At 36.8% G+C, this 16,826-nt stretch overlaps 2 protein-coding genes across 3 annotated transcripts; both read left to right on the top strand.

Moving 5' to 3' along the window:
• The first annotated feature begins 1,287 nt into the window (after window positions 1-1,287).
• Window positions 1,288-2,881, top strand: LOC149174093 (diacylglycerol O-acyltransferase 3-like). The gene is made up of 2 exons (XM_089419167.1): window positions 1,288-1,720; window positions 1,834-2,881. Exons 1-2 carry the CDS (start codon window positions 1,361-1,363, stop codon window positions 2,527-2,529), a joined length of 1,056 nt encoding a protein of 351 aa, XP_089275293.1. The 5' UTR covers window positions 1,288-1,360; the 3' UTR covers window positions 2,530-2,881.
• Window positions 2,882-7,728: 4,847 nt separating this feature from the next.
• On the top strand, window positions 7,729-9,358 carry LOC149174092 (diacylglycerol O-acyltransferase 3-like). Of its 2 annotated transcripts, none has more exons than XM_089419166.1 (2): window positions 7,729-8,148; window positions 8,282-9,358. In XM_089419166.1, exons 1-2 carry the CDS (start codon window positions 7,810-7,812, stop codon window positions 8,975-8,977), a joined length of 1,035 nt encoding a protein of 344 aa, XP_089275292.1. In that variant the 5' UTR covers window positions 7,729-7,809; the 3' UTR covers window positions 8,978-9,358. The 2 variants fall into 2 exon arrangements, with proteins under 2 accessions (XP_089275292.1, XP_089275291.1); XM_089419165.1 differs by having other exon boundaries at window positions 7,729-8,169.
• The last annotated feature ends 7,468 nt before the right edge of the window (window positions 9,359-16,826 follow it).

Raw genomic sequence — 16,826 nt, 5'->3', positions numbered from 1 at the left:
ACTTGGGTCGTGCCCTTATGCTAGCATTGATTTCGACTATCAAACGAATAGTAGAATGGATTATAATTACGAGAGATGAAATGGAAGCCTCAAAGTTGTGAACTTCCTAAGTGATCTATCTATTCATGGTAGTGTTGGCTTGAATGTTGTTATCATTGAATCAATAACCTATTGCTTCTTCTCAATATGTTTCTAGATGTTGTTGGGTTTCTCATATTTGCATGTCATGTCTAGGTTCAATGCCTCTGTGATGTTGGAAAGGTTGAGAGACAAATGACTGTTGTATGTGGGAGACTCCATAAACCACAATCAATGGGAATCCATGCTCTGCCTTATGAGGGTTGTAGTTTTAGTACCATGAACCTACTCAGAATTCCAATGACAATAACAAGTTCATTCAATATTATTTCAAGGTAATTTTGAAATCTCAGGTCTAGCCTAGATAGCCATTGGCCACAACTAGGCTAGTGGATTGGTGTTATGTATAATCTTTACTACTTAGAACTTTTTTTAATTAAAATTTAGAAAAATGGTTGGAATCACCGATATTAATTATTAAGAATACATAATTTAAATGTAATAGGAATTTTTAAAAACACTGAAACCATTTTGTTATTAAAAAATGCAAATTCACTTATAAAAATCGCAATTTCAATTATTTCTATAATTTTCAGAATTGATTATATTATGTATTTAATGTTTTCACAATGTTACAGTTTCTATCTACCATTAAATTTGGTAAATAAAACTTAAAAAAAATCTACTATTTTCAATTATATATATAGATATGCATATGCTTTTCATTTTGTAAAAGTCGATGAATATATCCCTTCTGATTGAAATCAAAACCGGCCCTTCAAATTTGACCATTACTCGGCACACCAAGATATTTACATTTCATAAATAGTCAAAAGTGGTGGGCATTCGCTTACCGCATAAGCGGCTCCCAACTTGTTGAACTAATCCCACATTCCCGACATTGACCATGCTTAACTTTCGCCGCGATGTGCCAGGTCAGAGGAGAGTCTACTATACCGCTGATTTGGCATTGCATTTGACCGTCAGATGGGATGCCTTTTTAATCCGACAACTCTCATCGAATCCTGGAGTGTGTCGGATGATGTTACACACGTGTGGGCTCGTGTAAACTTTATGTATCCACGAGGGTAGCAGCCTCCGACTGTTTTATTGGTCCACCTGGATTGATCTTGTATTTGGACCAATGACTGATTGACAAGTTTAGCCAGCGAGGCAGGTAAAAGATTTATAAATAGAAAAGGCTGTTCGTTGGCTCCTTGAATCGGTTATTTTAGCACTTTGTCTCTTCAGCTGCCTTCAATTCAATTTTCCTTTCGGTATAATGGAGTCCACCATTTCTGCAAGCAGAGGGGCAATAGCGGGCTGTTTGAGAAACGATGTCGCAGTTGGCTGGGGTCGGCTTTCTGTATCTCCAAATCAACAAATTGCTTCCCGATTTTCGTTTTCCCATGAGAGTCACCTCCAATATTACGGTGGAATGGTTAAACCATATTGTGGGAAGAAAAATAAATCAGAGAAGCTGAAATCGAAGCATCTTTCGCCTCTGAATGATCGGCCTCTATCAGATAAGAGGAGGCTGAATCTATTGGAATTTATATCGAAAGATCTTCCTGCTTTGGCTACGACCCCAGCAGATGCGAGTGCATCCCTTACAGAGCAAGTCAGAGCAGAAATTCTCTCGGTAATTTGAATCTTTTTTCTTTCTTCTTGAATTACTAGGCTCTAACTTAATCTAATTCAATATGATGACTTCTATAGATTTACTAAAATTTAATATGTTGGGCTATTGAACAGGACGCTGTGAATGCGATGATGAGGCAATTAGAACAGGCCAAAGCGGAGCGCAAGGAGAGGAAGCGGCAATTGAAAGCCCAGAAAAAGGCTCTGAAATTAGCTGAAAAGCAGAGGAAAGGCAAAGGCCGTTGTGAAGACTCGTCCTCCTCTTCGTCTGACAGTGAGGCCGAGGTCGTCGATATGACTCGGCTCCGGTCAACACAGCAAGCTGATCGGATTTTAGAGGCTTCTGACCAAAACCCGTCGGTGTCGATAGAAAACCCTCCAATTGTAGCGGAGGTTAAAGGAGATGAAAAAGCTCTGCATGTAGAATTTGCAGAGGCTGGTGATAGATTGAGGTTGAATCCAGGGGTGAGCATTCCAATGCAGGAGGCGAACAGTGTGATAAAAGTTTGTATGGGTGGGAAGTGCAAGAAGTCGGGATCTGAGATGTTGTTGGGGGCGTTTGAAGAGAGATTAAGTAAATCAGGGTTGGGGTTTGAAGTGGAAGCAGTGGGGTGTAAGTGCATGGGCAAATGCCGAAATGCCCCCAATGTTCGAGTGCAAACAGAGGAAGATAGCGGCAAAGGAATGTTGCATATGGGTTTCAACATTGGGGATGTTGATCAGATTCTTGCTCACTACTTTGGATTGAATTTGCAGCAACCACCGTCACCAAAAGAAGGCCAAATTGCTACCGGCCTTGTTCGCACTTAATAATATTTTTTTGTATTACCATTTCTCTTCTCTAAATTGGAGATCAGAGAAAGTCAGATTGGTACTTTGGAGGTGCCAGATAATGTGCTTCAAGGAATTTGGTGTCACCAAAACCTCCAAGCTTGTGTAATATAACTGATTCTGATTCTTTGCGAGGGTAAGGGTCAACTAATTTGTTGCGATTTGCTCTCAGCAAAATACTTAGATACCAATTCTTCAGAATTGATCAATAAAATGGCAAATTCAATCGCCACAAACAACATATATCAATCATAGACTAACCTATATGTAACAGGAAGCTAGAAGAGCTTTCTCTTTGAAACTAGGGATGCTAAACCATATTTTTTTTGTGATATTTATTCTTCATACATCATGTTTTATGTGATATAATATGTATTATTTTTAAAAATATTAATGTTGTTGATATAGTGGATTAGTACAATCATATTTAAAATAATATTAATGTGGTTTTTAAATATTAATGTGGTTGATATAGTAGAAGATTTCATAATTATAAAATTTGCTTATATTAATTTTTCCTTATAATTAGAATATGAACATATTAGAATTGGAATAATCTCAAATTTTTAGAAAATTAGTAAGCATGGAACCATGTGATACAAATAACTTAACAAACTTTACAACACACTACAATGTATATTAATTATAAGCATAAACATAAAAGAAAGACCCCTAATTATAATCATATTCATACTAATTACAAGCATATTCATACTATTAGAATTTACCATGTGTTTCAACTTAAAATAAATTAATGTTGAGAAATAAATACTAGTTTCAAATAGGGATAGTATTTGGATGTTGATGGTGGTTGGATGTTAAAGGACTGGGTGGATGTTAAATGCATGGGATTGGCTATGTGTTTGTTTTCTCTCAATGTGATGGTGGTTGGATGTTAAAGGAGTGGGTGGATGTTAAACGCATGGGATTTGTCATCTGTTTGTCTTCTCTCAATGTGAAGTGTGTGCAGTTTGTTTATTTTGGGTGGGTTTATATATATAAAATAAATTATAGATATTGATTTTTTTTTAATGCTAGTTGGTAATAGGTTGTATTGTTTTTTGTTAAGTATTATTGTGTTAAAGGGTAGTTTTTATTTTTTATTTTTTATAGTTAGGTGTTATGTTATATGTGGCATTTTTGTATTTATTATTTGTCATGTGAGCATCGATGTGGAGGGGTTAGTTGTGATGTGGAGGGGTTAGTTGTGATTACTTAGAGGGGTTAGTTGTGATGTGGAGGGGTTAGTTGTGGTTACTTGTCATGTGAGCATGACGTGGAGGGTGTTAATTATTTTTTAAAACACATTGTTTGTTTTGAGATATATTTTATTAGGATCACACACATTAAATTTTTTTAAATTAGGTTTATAAATCAAATATCTTAAACACAAACTTACTTACACTAAACTATATAAAACACAATTATAATTATGTAACATAAATTACATGAGATTTAAAACACAGTAATCATCAAAAATAGATTTGTGAAAGTTGAAGTGTTATTAAAAGAAATGGTAATTCAAAGTAGTACACACAAAACAATCATGATCACATATCATAAAATGATAGATCAACTATCATTTCTACTCTCCAATTTCCTTAACACCCTATCAAAGTAGGATTGGGCTTGGCTCCCTCATGGAAGGGCCCAAAATTATGAGAGAGATGTGAGAGTAATATATTAAAAGAGTATATTAGCACAAGTGAGTAGATAGTTTCTTGAATGTTGATTGGTACTATGATGTGGATGATCCAATCAAGGACATCAAGTATGTGCAAGATTCCATAGGTGGAAGATGTAACCCTACTTGTTCCATTATGGGTATATGGCTAAGGAAAGTGTGGAAATTCTCCAAAAAAGCAAGTGCAATGGCATTTTGTAGGTGACAAAGTAGTGGTGTTCTTTAGATGTGGAGCTTTTTCCTGGATCACATAAAGCAAAGATCTATATGGATATGTTACCCATTTTTCTCATGTGATGAGGATTGGTGGATGGACTATGTGGATCCGTCATAAAGCAGAGATCTATATGGATATGTTACCCATTTTTCTCATGTGATGAGGACTGGTGGATGGACTATGTGGATCCGTCACTATCTGTGCCATAGTGAATGTTAATTGAGTTGTATTAATAGTGGAGTTGTATTAGTTGAGTTGTATTAATAATGGATTGCTTTCTAGGTGTGTCTAAACTACCTTGGTGTGTTTGAGACAAGAGTCAAATGACCCAAGTTACAATGGGTTAAAGTTGGTAGATTTGGTCCACGTGAAGTTGACCCAAGTTGCAATGGGTCAAAGTTGGAACTTTGTGACAATTCTTATGGATGTATTCTAGTAGTAATGGAGATAAATGACAAGGAAAAATAAGGGAAATTTTGTGAGTTGTGTTGAATAAAAATAGACTTGACCATATGGAAATGTGATTCACATTTTGTATAAATAAGGGAAATTTTGTGAGTTGTGTTGAATAAAAATAGACTTGACCATATGGAAATGTGATTCACATTTTGTATATGTAGCAAGTCTCTGAAGATAGAGGACAAATAAGAGAATTTTTGTGAGTTGTGTTGAGATTTTGACCATATGGTAATGTGATTCATATTTTATATCTGTAGTAAGTCTATGATGTTATGTTTTGATTGGATGTATTGGTTATCTCCATTGGATTGAGAATGTTAATTTTATGTACCTATAACTATGTAACATGTAAAGGGCATATCATTGGAAGATTTCAATGGGCATGCATAACCCTTTGTCATGTGTCCCTAAATCAATATAAAAACCCCTATTATAGAGTTTTTAATTATTTGGAGTGGATCATGTGTCCCTAATGATTTGTAGCATAAAAATCCTATTATAGAGTTCTTAAATACTTGGAGGAGTGGGCTCTATGAATGGTACATGTTGGTTATAGACTTTGGTAGAAATCAAAACTAGGTGCATCAATTGCACTAGTTAGCTCTTAGAAATCATTGATGGAATTGTTTGTACAATTTAGGGGGAGTCCATTAAGAAGTTGAATGAACCATGTACGTGAAGAACATCTGATAGTTGCAGTGGTTAGGTAGCCATGCATTCCAATGGATGGTTGTTCCTTTATATGGTCTTTAATAATTTGGTGATGTTTGCATGATCGAAGTATGATATGTAAATGCTAGGATGGATTAGATATGAACTTTGTTGATTAGGGGTTTCTTCAATTCATAATGGAGAATTTGTTGCAAAGGACTTGATGGTGATGAAAACCTAACTTGACAAAGATTAAGACAAGTACTTGTTAAGGGAGAGTGTTGGGATATGTATCTCTTACTTATCTTATATGTGATCATATTTGTGATTGTTATGATTATTGATTATTATTTGGCAGAGTTCATTTCTATGTGAGTCTGCATTCCACGAAGTTATTAGATCTAGTTAGATTTGAAATATTCTCTCCAACTAGCTAGATGCTAGATTAGTGATCGGTTGAGACATTTTTTGAAATGGTTGTTCATGTGATCAAGATGGTGTCTCTATTTCAAGACAACACCAACACTCACATATTTATATGTGTATGTATTATGTATTATTTCATTGATTAATAGAGGGCTCGATACAATTCTTGGTGTGTAATAATGTCCATTCTCTCATTCCCTTACACTAAGAAGGTTGAAGATGAAAACCAATTCCTCTTAAAATGTCCACCATATACCTACTCAAATCTCAATCTCAAAAGATTCAAGGACAAGATGTGGGATGCTAAGGAGTTGGATGTTAAAAGGAAGCAAAGGTACTATAAGGAGGTGATCAACCCCACCCTCGATAACAAAAATTGTCTCTCTATGTTGACTAGCACTAAGAAGAAAATGAACATCGCTAGGATTAGAACTAACTCTCATGAGCTTCGAAGTGAGACTAGGCGGTGGTCTCCTCCCAAGGCGGTGATACTAAGAAGGTGGAAGATGAAAAGCACAAGAATTGTCTCTCTATGTTGACTAGCACTAAGAAGAAAATGAACATCGCTAGGATTAGAACTAACTCTCATGAGCTTCGAAGTGAGACTAGGCGGTGGTCTCCTCCCAAGGCAGTGATACTAAGAAGGTGGAAGATGAAAAGCACTTCCTTTTAGACTGCACGACTCTTGCCCACATCTGCTCTCAATTCGCTATCATCAACCACACCTCCAATCTTCTTGACTTGTTAAGCCAACCCAACTGTAGCGATCTTGGAACACTTCTTTCCCTGCTCTTTGATTACAGAAACAAGATTTTGAAGAATGACAATTAGAGTCTCTTTTCTTGAGGTCCGATAGACCACATTGGTCTTAGTGGAGGTTAATCATCATCATCATCATCATAAACTTGTACTTCTAAAAATTTATTAAACAAAATTTATAAAAATCATATTATTAAAATGATTGAAATAAGAGGCTTATTCTACGACTCATCATGAGAATGATGTATAATTTCCCCTATGCTCAACATGATATTGACACTTATCACTCTTAAAATAAAAATAAACTATTCTCTAAATTGAAAAACTATATTAAATTTAATAAAAAAAATGAATATATTATACATTTTTATTTAGTTATAATATATTTCCACGCAAAGTAATTAGTGATCCAAAGTAAACAAAACTATCAACTTGATTAAACCCAGATTAAACCTGAATTCGACGAATGGATTAAATTGGACCAAACAAACATGTGGGGATATAACCCCTACGCAGCACACCATGATCTTCACATCTCATAAAATAGTCAGACGTGGTGGGCATTCGTTTTACCACATATTCCGGAAGAAGATGCACCCCACGTGTAAAGCATGCGACCTATTTTGCTCCCCATTTCTTTAACTAATCCCACATTGCCGACATTGACCATGCTTAACTTTGGCCGCGATGTGCCAGGTCAGTTGAGAGTCTACTCTGCCGCTGATTTGGCATTCCATCTGACCGTCGGATGGGATGCCTTTTCAATCCGACAGCTCTCATATAATCCTGGAGTGTGTCGGATGATGCTACACACGTGTGAGATTGTGTAAACGTTATGTATACATGAGGATAGCAGCCGCCGACGGTTTATTGGTCCACCTGGATTGACCTGGCATTTGGACCAATGATTGATTGTCAAGTTTTGCCAGTAAGGCAGTGAAAGGATTTATAAATAGAAAAGGCTGTCGGTTGGCTTCTTGAATCGGTTATTTTAGCACTCTGTCTCTTTTGCAACCGCGTACCTTCATTAAGCTGCCTTCAATTCAACTTTCCTTTCGGCAGAATGGAGTCCGCCATTTCTGCAAGCAGAGGAGCAATAGCGGGCTGTTTGAGAAACGATGTCGCAGTTGGCTGGTGTCGGTTTTCTGTATCTTCAAATCCACAAATTGCTTCCCGATTTTCGTTTTCTGATGAGAGTCACCTCCAATATTATGGTGGAATGGTTAAACCATATTGTGGGAAGAAAAATAAATCAGAGAAGCTGAAATCGAAGCATCTTCCGCCTCTGAATGATCGGCCTCTGTCAGATAAGAGGAGGCTGAATCTATTGGAATTGATATCGAAAGATCTTCCTGCTTTGGCTACGATCCCAGCAGATGCGAGTGCATCCCTTACAGAGCAAGTCAGAGCAGAAATTCTCTCGGTAATTTAAATCTATTTTCTTCTTCTTGAATTACTAGGCTCTAACTTAATCTAATTCAATATGATGAGTTCTATAAATTTACTAAAATTTAATATGTTGGGGTATTGAACAGGACGCTGTGAATGCGATGATGAGGCAATTAGAACAGGCCAAAGCGGAACGCAAGGAGAGGAAGCGGCAATTGAAAGCCCAGAAAAAGGCTCTGAAACTAGCTGAAAAGCAGAGGAAAAGCAAGGGCCGTTGTGAAGACTCGTCCTCCTCTTCGTCTGACAGTGAGGCCGAGGTCGTCGATATGACTTGGCTCCGGTCAACACAGCAAGCTGATCGTATTTTAGAGGCTTCTGACCAAAACCCGTCGGTGTCGATAGAAAACCCTCCAATTGTAGCGGAGGTTAAAGGAGATGAAAAAGCTCTGCATGTAGAATTTGCAGAGGCTAGTGATAGATTGGGGTTGAATCCAGGGGTAAGCATTCCAGTGCAGGAGGCGAGCAGTGTTATAAAAGTTTGTATGGGTGGGAAGTGCAAGAAGGCGGGGTCTGAGATGTTGCTGGGGACGTTTGAAGAGAGATTAAGTAAATCAAGGTTGGGGTTTGAAGTGGAAGCAGTGGGGTGTAAGTGCATGGGCAAATGCCGAAATGCCCCCAATGTTCGAGTGCAGACAGAGGAAGATAGCGGCAAAGGAATGTTGCATATGGGTTTCAACATTGGGGATGTTGATCAGATTCTTGCTCACTACTTTGGATTGAATTTGCAGCAACCACCATCACCAAAAGAAGGCCAAATTGCTACTGGCCTTGTTCCCACTTAATGGTATGTTTTTTTTAATTACTATCCCTCCTTTCTAAATTGGAGATCAGGGAAAGTCAGATTGGGGTACTTCGGAGGTGCCAGATTATGTGCTTCAATGAATTTGGAGTCACCAAAACCTCCAATCTTTTATTTTGTAACATATCTGATTCTGATTCTTGGCAAGGGGAAAGATCAACCAATTTGTTGTGCTTTGCTCTCAGCAAAGTAGGTAGATACCAATTCTTCAGAATTGATCAACTAAATGGCAAAATCACTTTGCCATAAATAACACATATTGATCATAAACTAACCTGTATGTAATGGGAAGTTAAAAGAGCATTCTCTTTGAAATCAGCCATGCTACAAATTTCTCTTGTGATATTTTATTCTTTATTCATAATGTTTTCGCAGCATGTGATATGATATTTCTTATAATGTAATCTTAATTATTTGATTTGTTTAGTCCCAACTCATTATAATCTTTTATAGTTGCGCATGCACTCAGTGAGGATAGCTAAGGACAAGCCAAGCAAATTAAAATACAGAGAGAACAAATCCAAGGTATTTATTTTATTGAGGTGAACAAATCCAACACGGAGCTTACTTTTTATTGAGTAGCCTATGTTTTAACTTAAGATAAACTAATGTTGAGAAATAAATGCTAGTTTTAAATAGAGATGGTTGTTGAATGTTAAGGCCATTTCAATGGAATGGGTGGGTGGATATTAACGGATGGCATTTCGTGTGTAGTGTTTTTTTTTTTTTTTTTCTTTTCTTGTGAGATGTGTGGGGGTATGTCTTTGTTGGTGTGGGTGGTATGTTTTTATGGGGAAGTATGGCGTTTGTTTTGTTTTTAGGTTGAATATTTTGGATTATGCTGTTGAATGCATTGTTTTTTTTCCTTCCTTCACTTTATTAAGGGATGGTTGGTTTTTATGGTTAGTTGTCATGTTATATGTGATTAAGGGATGGTTGGTTTTTATGGTTAGTTGTCATGTTATATGGGATGGTGTTGATTTTTGTTAGAATAGTTGGTAATAGAATTTTTTAATTTTTTTCTTTTAATTTTTTTTTTGGGTTAGGTGGTTTTGTGTTAAGGGATGGTTAGTTTTTATGGTTATTTGTCATGTTATATGTGATATTTTTGTATTTATAAAGATAAGAGGTTGTTGAGTTGTGGTTAGTTGTCATGATATATTTTTAAATATGCATTTTTTGATTTTGGATATATTATTAAGATCACACATTAAAAATTTGCAATATAAGTTTATATATCAAACATTTCAAACACAAATTTATTTACACTAAACTATATAAACACATACAAGTACAATTATGCAACATACATTATATGAGATTCAAAATACAATAATCATTAGAAATAGATTGTGAAAGTTGGAACTCTCCCTAATAACAAATGACATTTCAAAATAGTACACACAAGATAACAAATGACAATTCAATGTAGTACATGCAAGACAATCATGATCACATATCATAGATTCATACATTAACTATAACTACTCAAATCACACACATAATACATGAATGAAAGAGAGTTGATTCTATTTAATTAGGTAAGATGGACAAGGGATAAGAATGTTGGGCATTACAACACCCTATAGGAATTTGGTGCTTTTTGCATTATTAAAAGTCACATTGAAGTTCAATCCGTATGCACCAAATAAGTGATTGACATCGTTGAAGGAAATGAAATATGAATGGTTCTTCTAAAAATTTGAATAAGCTTACTGCATGGAAACTAAATTAAGGTTGCCATTTCCTTTCCTTTAGAGACTTATCCCTTTGGATTGGGTTTTCCTTGGGTTAAGATCTAAAGGAAATTCAACTTAGTTAATGCAAATAAGTTTATTCTAGAATGCATTTAGGCATGTCTATATCTTTCCCAATCATTCTTTCTTACCAAAATGTTCGAAGATTGATAATTTACATAACATTTCAACAAATTTCAAAAATTAAAAAATTAATGATAAAAATAATGGAGAATATTGTACACATTTTAACAAATTTCAAAAATTAAAAAATTAATGATAAATTACCTTGAAAAAGTTAAAAATAATGGAGAATATTGTACACATTTCAACAAATTTCAAAAATTAAAAAATTAATGATAAATTACCTTGAAAAAGTTAAAAATAATGGAGAATATTGTACTATTGGAGAGAGTTTGTTTCTCAGTGTCCTAGATTAGGATTAGTTCCTATTTTCTGGGGGTTAGTGCTAATCTCCATATTTTGATGTAAACTTCTATATTTCTGATTTTATGATTAATTGAATGGAGTGTTCTCTATTTGGGCAGTATCTAGGTGCAAATCTAGGTGTAACTTGTTCACCTAGGAGCTACTAGTTTCAGATTATAAGTTTCAACTCCCATTTTTTTAACATGGTATCATTGCTAGTGAGCCTTAGTGGCTGAATTGAGAGCCTTAGTGGCTGGAGCGTGACTGGAGTGCCTTAGTGGTTGAATTGAGAGCCTTAGTGGCAGAATTGAGAGCCTTAGTGGCTGGAGTGCCTTAGTGGCAGCAATGGAGCCTTAGTGGATGATTAAATTGAAAGTCGTGGTGGTTGGGTTTGTCGCGAGCCTTGGTGACTGAAGAAAGGTGTTTTTTTTTCTCTTGTGCATAATTTTTGCCCTCTTTCCCGCATTGGCTAAAGAAGGGAGCAACATGGAATTCAATGTTGAAAAATGCGCTGATCGACCTTTCCTTAGAGCAATCTCTGGGAGCGCAAGTAGAAAGCACGGATCCGACGCTGTAAACCGGCGTTGGTGCAGTGGATCAGGTTCTAGATCAGTTGTGTGGATCGATCGTTGTGGATCGACTCAGATCTAGGTCTCTGTAGATCGTGGATGCGTAGATCCTGTTGATCGGTTGGGAGATTGTTGTTGAGATCTTGTTGAGGATCAGATCAGAAGCCGAGTCTTGGAGATCACCTCAAATATTGCCCCCTTTGGTATGTTTTTCTTGTTTCTTTAGATCGCATGTGTAATTTTTACTTTTGGCCAGATTGATTGTTGGAGATTGAGGATCTTGAGGTAGATCCATAGATCGATCCAGTCACAATGAATAATCATATGGAAAAAGCGTACCTGAATGAGAGCAATAAGCTCAATGGGTCGAATTATTCAAATTGGAAATTCAAATTGCAGACACTGCTTGAGGGGAAAAGTGCATGGGCGATTGCAAATGGGGACGAAGCGAAGCCGACTATAGCCGGAGGTGGAACAACTGCAGCAATTCAAGATTGGGAGAAGAGGGAGAACAAAGCAAAGGTGTTGTTGAAATTGTCAGTGAAAGACTACATTATCCCTCACATTAGAGAGTGAAAATCTGCAAATGATATTTGGGTGACTCTCAGGGATCTGTATGAGATAAAGAATACAAATCGCTTATTGTTACTAAAGAGTAAGATTCTCTCCATCAGAATGGAGGAGAATGAATTAGTTGTTGCATTCATCTCTCGAATCAAAGAGATGAGAGATTAGTTGTTGGATTCATCTCTCGGATCAAAGAGATGAGAGACAAGCTGGGCAACATAGGGGAGAAAGTGTCAACGCTGATCTTGTCATGATTACCATGAATGGTATGACTAATGATTATCAGATGTTTATTACAAGGCTAAACACAATGGAGAAAGCCCCCACTTTCGAAGAATTGACAGGGATCTTGATGCAAGAAGAAGAGAGGCAGATGAATTTGAAGCCTCAGAATGCAGATCTCGCCTTGATGGTGAAGAAAAAGCCTTTCAGAGGGAAACCAGGAGCAGGACAGAAAGGTGGTGGTACACCCCAGAGAAAGCCACTTCAAGGTATGTTTTTGACCATAATGTGGAAATTTCACCATAGATCACTTGATATTGCAATGCAACTAAAGCAAAATACTTGATCTACTTCTACTATCAAACTTTGCGGAAGCTTAATCGATTTGAGCAAGATCAAATAGGAACACATATAATAGAGAAGAAGAAGTCATACACATGAAACATAGAAGAATACTCTAGGGAAAGCCTCAGCTAAAAACCCCGCTCTCTGTATTATCATACAAGTGGAAATATCTTAGGATTACACAAAGCTTTAGCTCTCAGTACAATCCCTCACTGCTGCTCATAGACAGAATAGACAACACTTGTGCCTTCCTTTAGTCCTCCAAGCCTCCTATTTCCTTGCGCAGTTTCTCCTGGGTCCTCTGGCTGCCACCTGTGTGAATTCACCTCTCACACAACTCACCAAACTCGGAAATAACTGTGCAGTCCTGAAGGAGATAATTCTTTCTGCATGGATGAGTTTCCTATATAGGAAAAATCCTCGAACTGATACTACACTGTCCCTTCCTCTGATCTCAACTGGGTCTCTGACTGAACTGACATGCATGAGTTATTATGAGAGAATATTCAGTTATCTGAAATACACTAGTTATATGCACGCATGCATTAACTAACTGAACTCACAATTAGTTCCACAAACTATTGGAACTAATCTAACTAGACTTAACTCAATTAACTAAGCTAACTAATTACAACTCGAAGTACAACTCATTCTGATCTCCTTAATTAAGGGATAACTTCTTCAATCAAAGGGATAACTGTTGCATGTCCTCACATAGACTTCATGTTTGATTTTCTCCAACTAATTAACTCAAGATGAATTAATTAATTATTAATCAAACAGTGCTAAGAACAAATTCAAATTTTACTTCTCAATTTTAGTTCAGGGACTAACATAAATTGGAATCCATCCCGAAATTCTATTTATAGCAATGCTATTTTTAGCACTTCCATTTTTCATTCCTTGTTGTTATGTCCAACACTGGTACCTGAAATTCTATTTATAGCAATTCTATTTTTAGCATTTCTTGTTGCTATTTCCAACACTCCCTCTCAACAAGAAAGGTATTCAACTCGAACCCAATCCTGAACCTTTGGAATGTTCTGCATGCAACACTTCTCCCAAGTGTTGTTGCTCCAGCAACTTTAGAAAAAAAAAATCTCCCAACTGACCTCCCTGTTGGGCTAGAAACACCATCTGATGCTGAAGCTCCCTCTGCTACTGAGAAGTGCTCCCTCTGTGACCTCTGAGCTGCTGCAACACTCCATGCATCTTGCACCGTTTCACACCTCTATGTGCCATCCTGCACTGGTGCAACACTCCTGTGCCTCTCGCATTGTTGCAGCCTGCTAGCTCTGCGCTGTCTTGGGATTCCTGCACTGTAGCTCTCTCTACCGCTCCATCCGCATCTGTCTCTACCTACTCAGCCAGTCTTGCTACTCCTCATCGGGGCTCTCGTAGCAAGGTCTAATCAAAGAGGTTGGGTACCTCAATGATCCTGCCCCTATTCCAGCTTTCTTGGGACTATCACTCCACATCGCCCCACCTCCTACTTGAAGGTATGGATGCATGTGATTCCTCTGCCTACTTGACTCGAAATTTCCCCCTATTGGAGGTCTCTACATGAGTGGATGCCTACACTCGGTTTCTTCTCAGCTTCTCCAGTTGTGGCTGCTCCATAAGCTCCTAAAGTTGCTTCACCAATTGTGGCTCCTCCACAATTGTCTGAGACTTCTTCTGGCATTGCATGTTGAGAGGTAATTTACTCTTCCTCTCAACCACCAAGTATCTAACTTTTGCCTTGCTCCTCAAGGCTTTGCATACATCTTGTACCTCAAGTGCATACAGATTCTTGGCTAACACACCAATCTGTTTCATCTTTCCCGCTGTCACAAAATTTTCTGGAAAAAGAATTGATTTTAAATCAATGGTATCTCCCTCATCCGAACTCTGATTCAGCCAATTTGTTTTTTGAATTTGGGTCTTTTTCCTCAAGGAATCCAGATCTACTATTTGTTTCTGAAAATTTTACACAAATTTTTTTAGATCTGCTCTAAAAACTCGCGACCCAATTTTTATTTATTTATTATTATTATTTTTTTTTTTATATTTTATATATTTTTTTTATTTTTTATTTTTTATTTTTTTAACTTCAAATTCTCTTCTTCTTTGTATATTGTTCTTCGCTTTGATCACCTTTGCTCTGATACCATGTAGAAATTTCATCGTAGATCACTTGATAATGCAATGTAACTAAAACAAAATACTTGATCTACTTCTACTATCAAACTTTGCGAAAGCTTAATCGATTTGAGCAAGATCAAATAGGAACACATATAACAGAGAAGAAGAAATCATACACATGAAACACCGAAGAATACTCTAGGGAAAGCCTTAGCTAAAAAACTCGCTATCTGTATTATCATACAAGTGGAAATATCTCAGGATTACACAAAGCTTTAGCTCTCAAGCTATCCAACTCTCAGTACAATCCCTCACTGTTGCTCATAGACAGAATAGACAACACATGTGCCTTCCTTCAGTCCTCAAAGCCTCCTATTTCCTTGCGTAGTTTCTCCTGGGTCCTCTAGCTGCCACCAGTGTGAATTCACCTCTCACACAACTCGCTAAACTTAGAAATAACTGTGCAGTCCTGAAGGAGATAATTCCTTCTGCATGGATGAGATATAGGAAAAATCCTCCAACTGATAGTACACTGTCCCTTCCTCTGATCTCAACTGGGTCTCTGACTGAACTGACATGCATGAGTTATTTATGAGAGAATATTCAGTTATCTGAAGTACACTAGTTACATGCATGCATGCATTAACTAACTGAACTCACAATCAGTTCCACAAACTGTTGGAACTAATCTAACTGGACTTAATTCAGTTAACTGAGCTAACTAATTACAACTCAAAGTACAACTCATCCTGATCTCCTTAATTAAGGGATAACTTCCTCAATCAAATGGATAACTGTTGCATGTCCTCACATAGACTTTATGCTTGATTTTCTCAAACTAATTAACTCAAGATGAATTAATTAATTATTAATCAAACAGCTGCTAAGAACAAATTCGAATTTTACTTCTCAATTTTAGTTCAGGGACTAACTAAAATTGGAATCCATCCCAAAATGCCATTTTTAGCACTTCCATTTTTCATTTCTTGTTGCTATGTCCAACACTAGTACCTGAAATGCTATTTATAGCAATGCTATTTTTAGCATTTCTTGTCGCTATTTCCAACACATAATTGATTGAGGAATCAAGTGTTTCTATTGTGGTAGATCTGGTCACATTGCTAAACATTGTTATAAAAAGAAGGTTGATGAAGCTAGACACAGATAAAAGAAGCATACAGGGCATTTTGCTGACGAAGATCAGAATCATGACCTCAAATTGTTTGTGTCTGATTCTGCTCTTATTGTTGAGATTGATGAGGCCAAAACCTGGTTTGTGGATTTTGGAGCATCCACTCACATGACAAGTAATAAGCACTGGTTTGAAAGTTTTAAAGGAACCACTAGTGGTGCTAATATCTACCTTGGAGATGACACAGCCTACCTAATTAAAGGGTATGGAGACATTCCTGTGATATTCCCTTATGGCAATATCAGGCGCATCCAGAATGTGATGTATGTACCAGGCATTAAAAAGAATTTTTGTGATGGCATGATTATGGTTCCACTTTTCTTGTAATTCTTTGTTTCATGCGTGTGAGTATTAGTGAATGGGGGACTTTTGAATTCAACTTCCACTTTTATCAACATAATACCGTTTTTCAAGAGAAGTCTTCTATCGTGGTTAGCATTTCCACGACCTTTTCTTAAAGTTGCAACACACATATACTTCCACAAAGGAGAAATACAACAGTGTCAAAAGATTACAGAGATCGTATAGGGAATTAGCAGAAAGAAACGACAAAGATCACTCAATATTTGCGTATTTATTGGCCACTCAATATATTCTGCAACTTGTTTTATTAATTGTTGAGCTTGAATTGTTTGAAAGATGGCTCCA

This window comes from Pinus tabuliformis, chromosome 4_1 (assembly GCF_031772625.1).
Source record: "Pinus tabuliformis cultivar Carrire ecotype Pingquan chromosome 4_1, CPIR1, whole genome shotgun sequence".
Classification (NCBI taxonomy): Eukaryota; Viridiplantae; Streptophyta; class Pinopsida; order Pinales; family Pinaceae; genus Pinus; species Pinus tabuliformis.
This window is presented reverse-complemented; position numbering and strand designations above follow the sequence as displayed.

Bases quoted from the DNA above. Each gene is read 5' to 3' on its own strand.
- LOC149174093 (XM_089419167.1), top strand. From the start codon at position 1,361: ATGGAGTCCACCATTTCTGCAAGCAGAGGGGCAATAGCGGGCTGTTTG. The intron at 1,721-1,833 runs GTAATTTGAATC...GCTATTGAACAG, and splicing joins TCAGAGCAGAAATTCTCTCG to GACGCTGTGAATGCGATGAT.
- LOC149174092 (XM_089419165.1), top strand. From the start codon at position 7,810: ATGGAGTCCGCCATTTCTGCAAGCAGAGGAGCAATAGCGGGCTGTTTG. The intron at 8,170-8,281 runs GTAATTTAAATC...GGTATTGAACAG, and splicing joins TCAGAGCAGAAATTCTCTCG to GACGCTGTGAATGCGATGAT.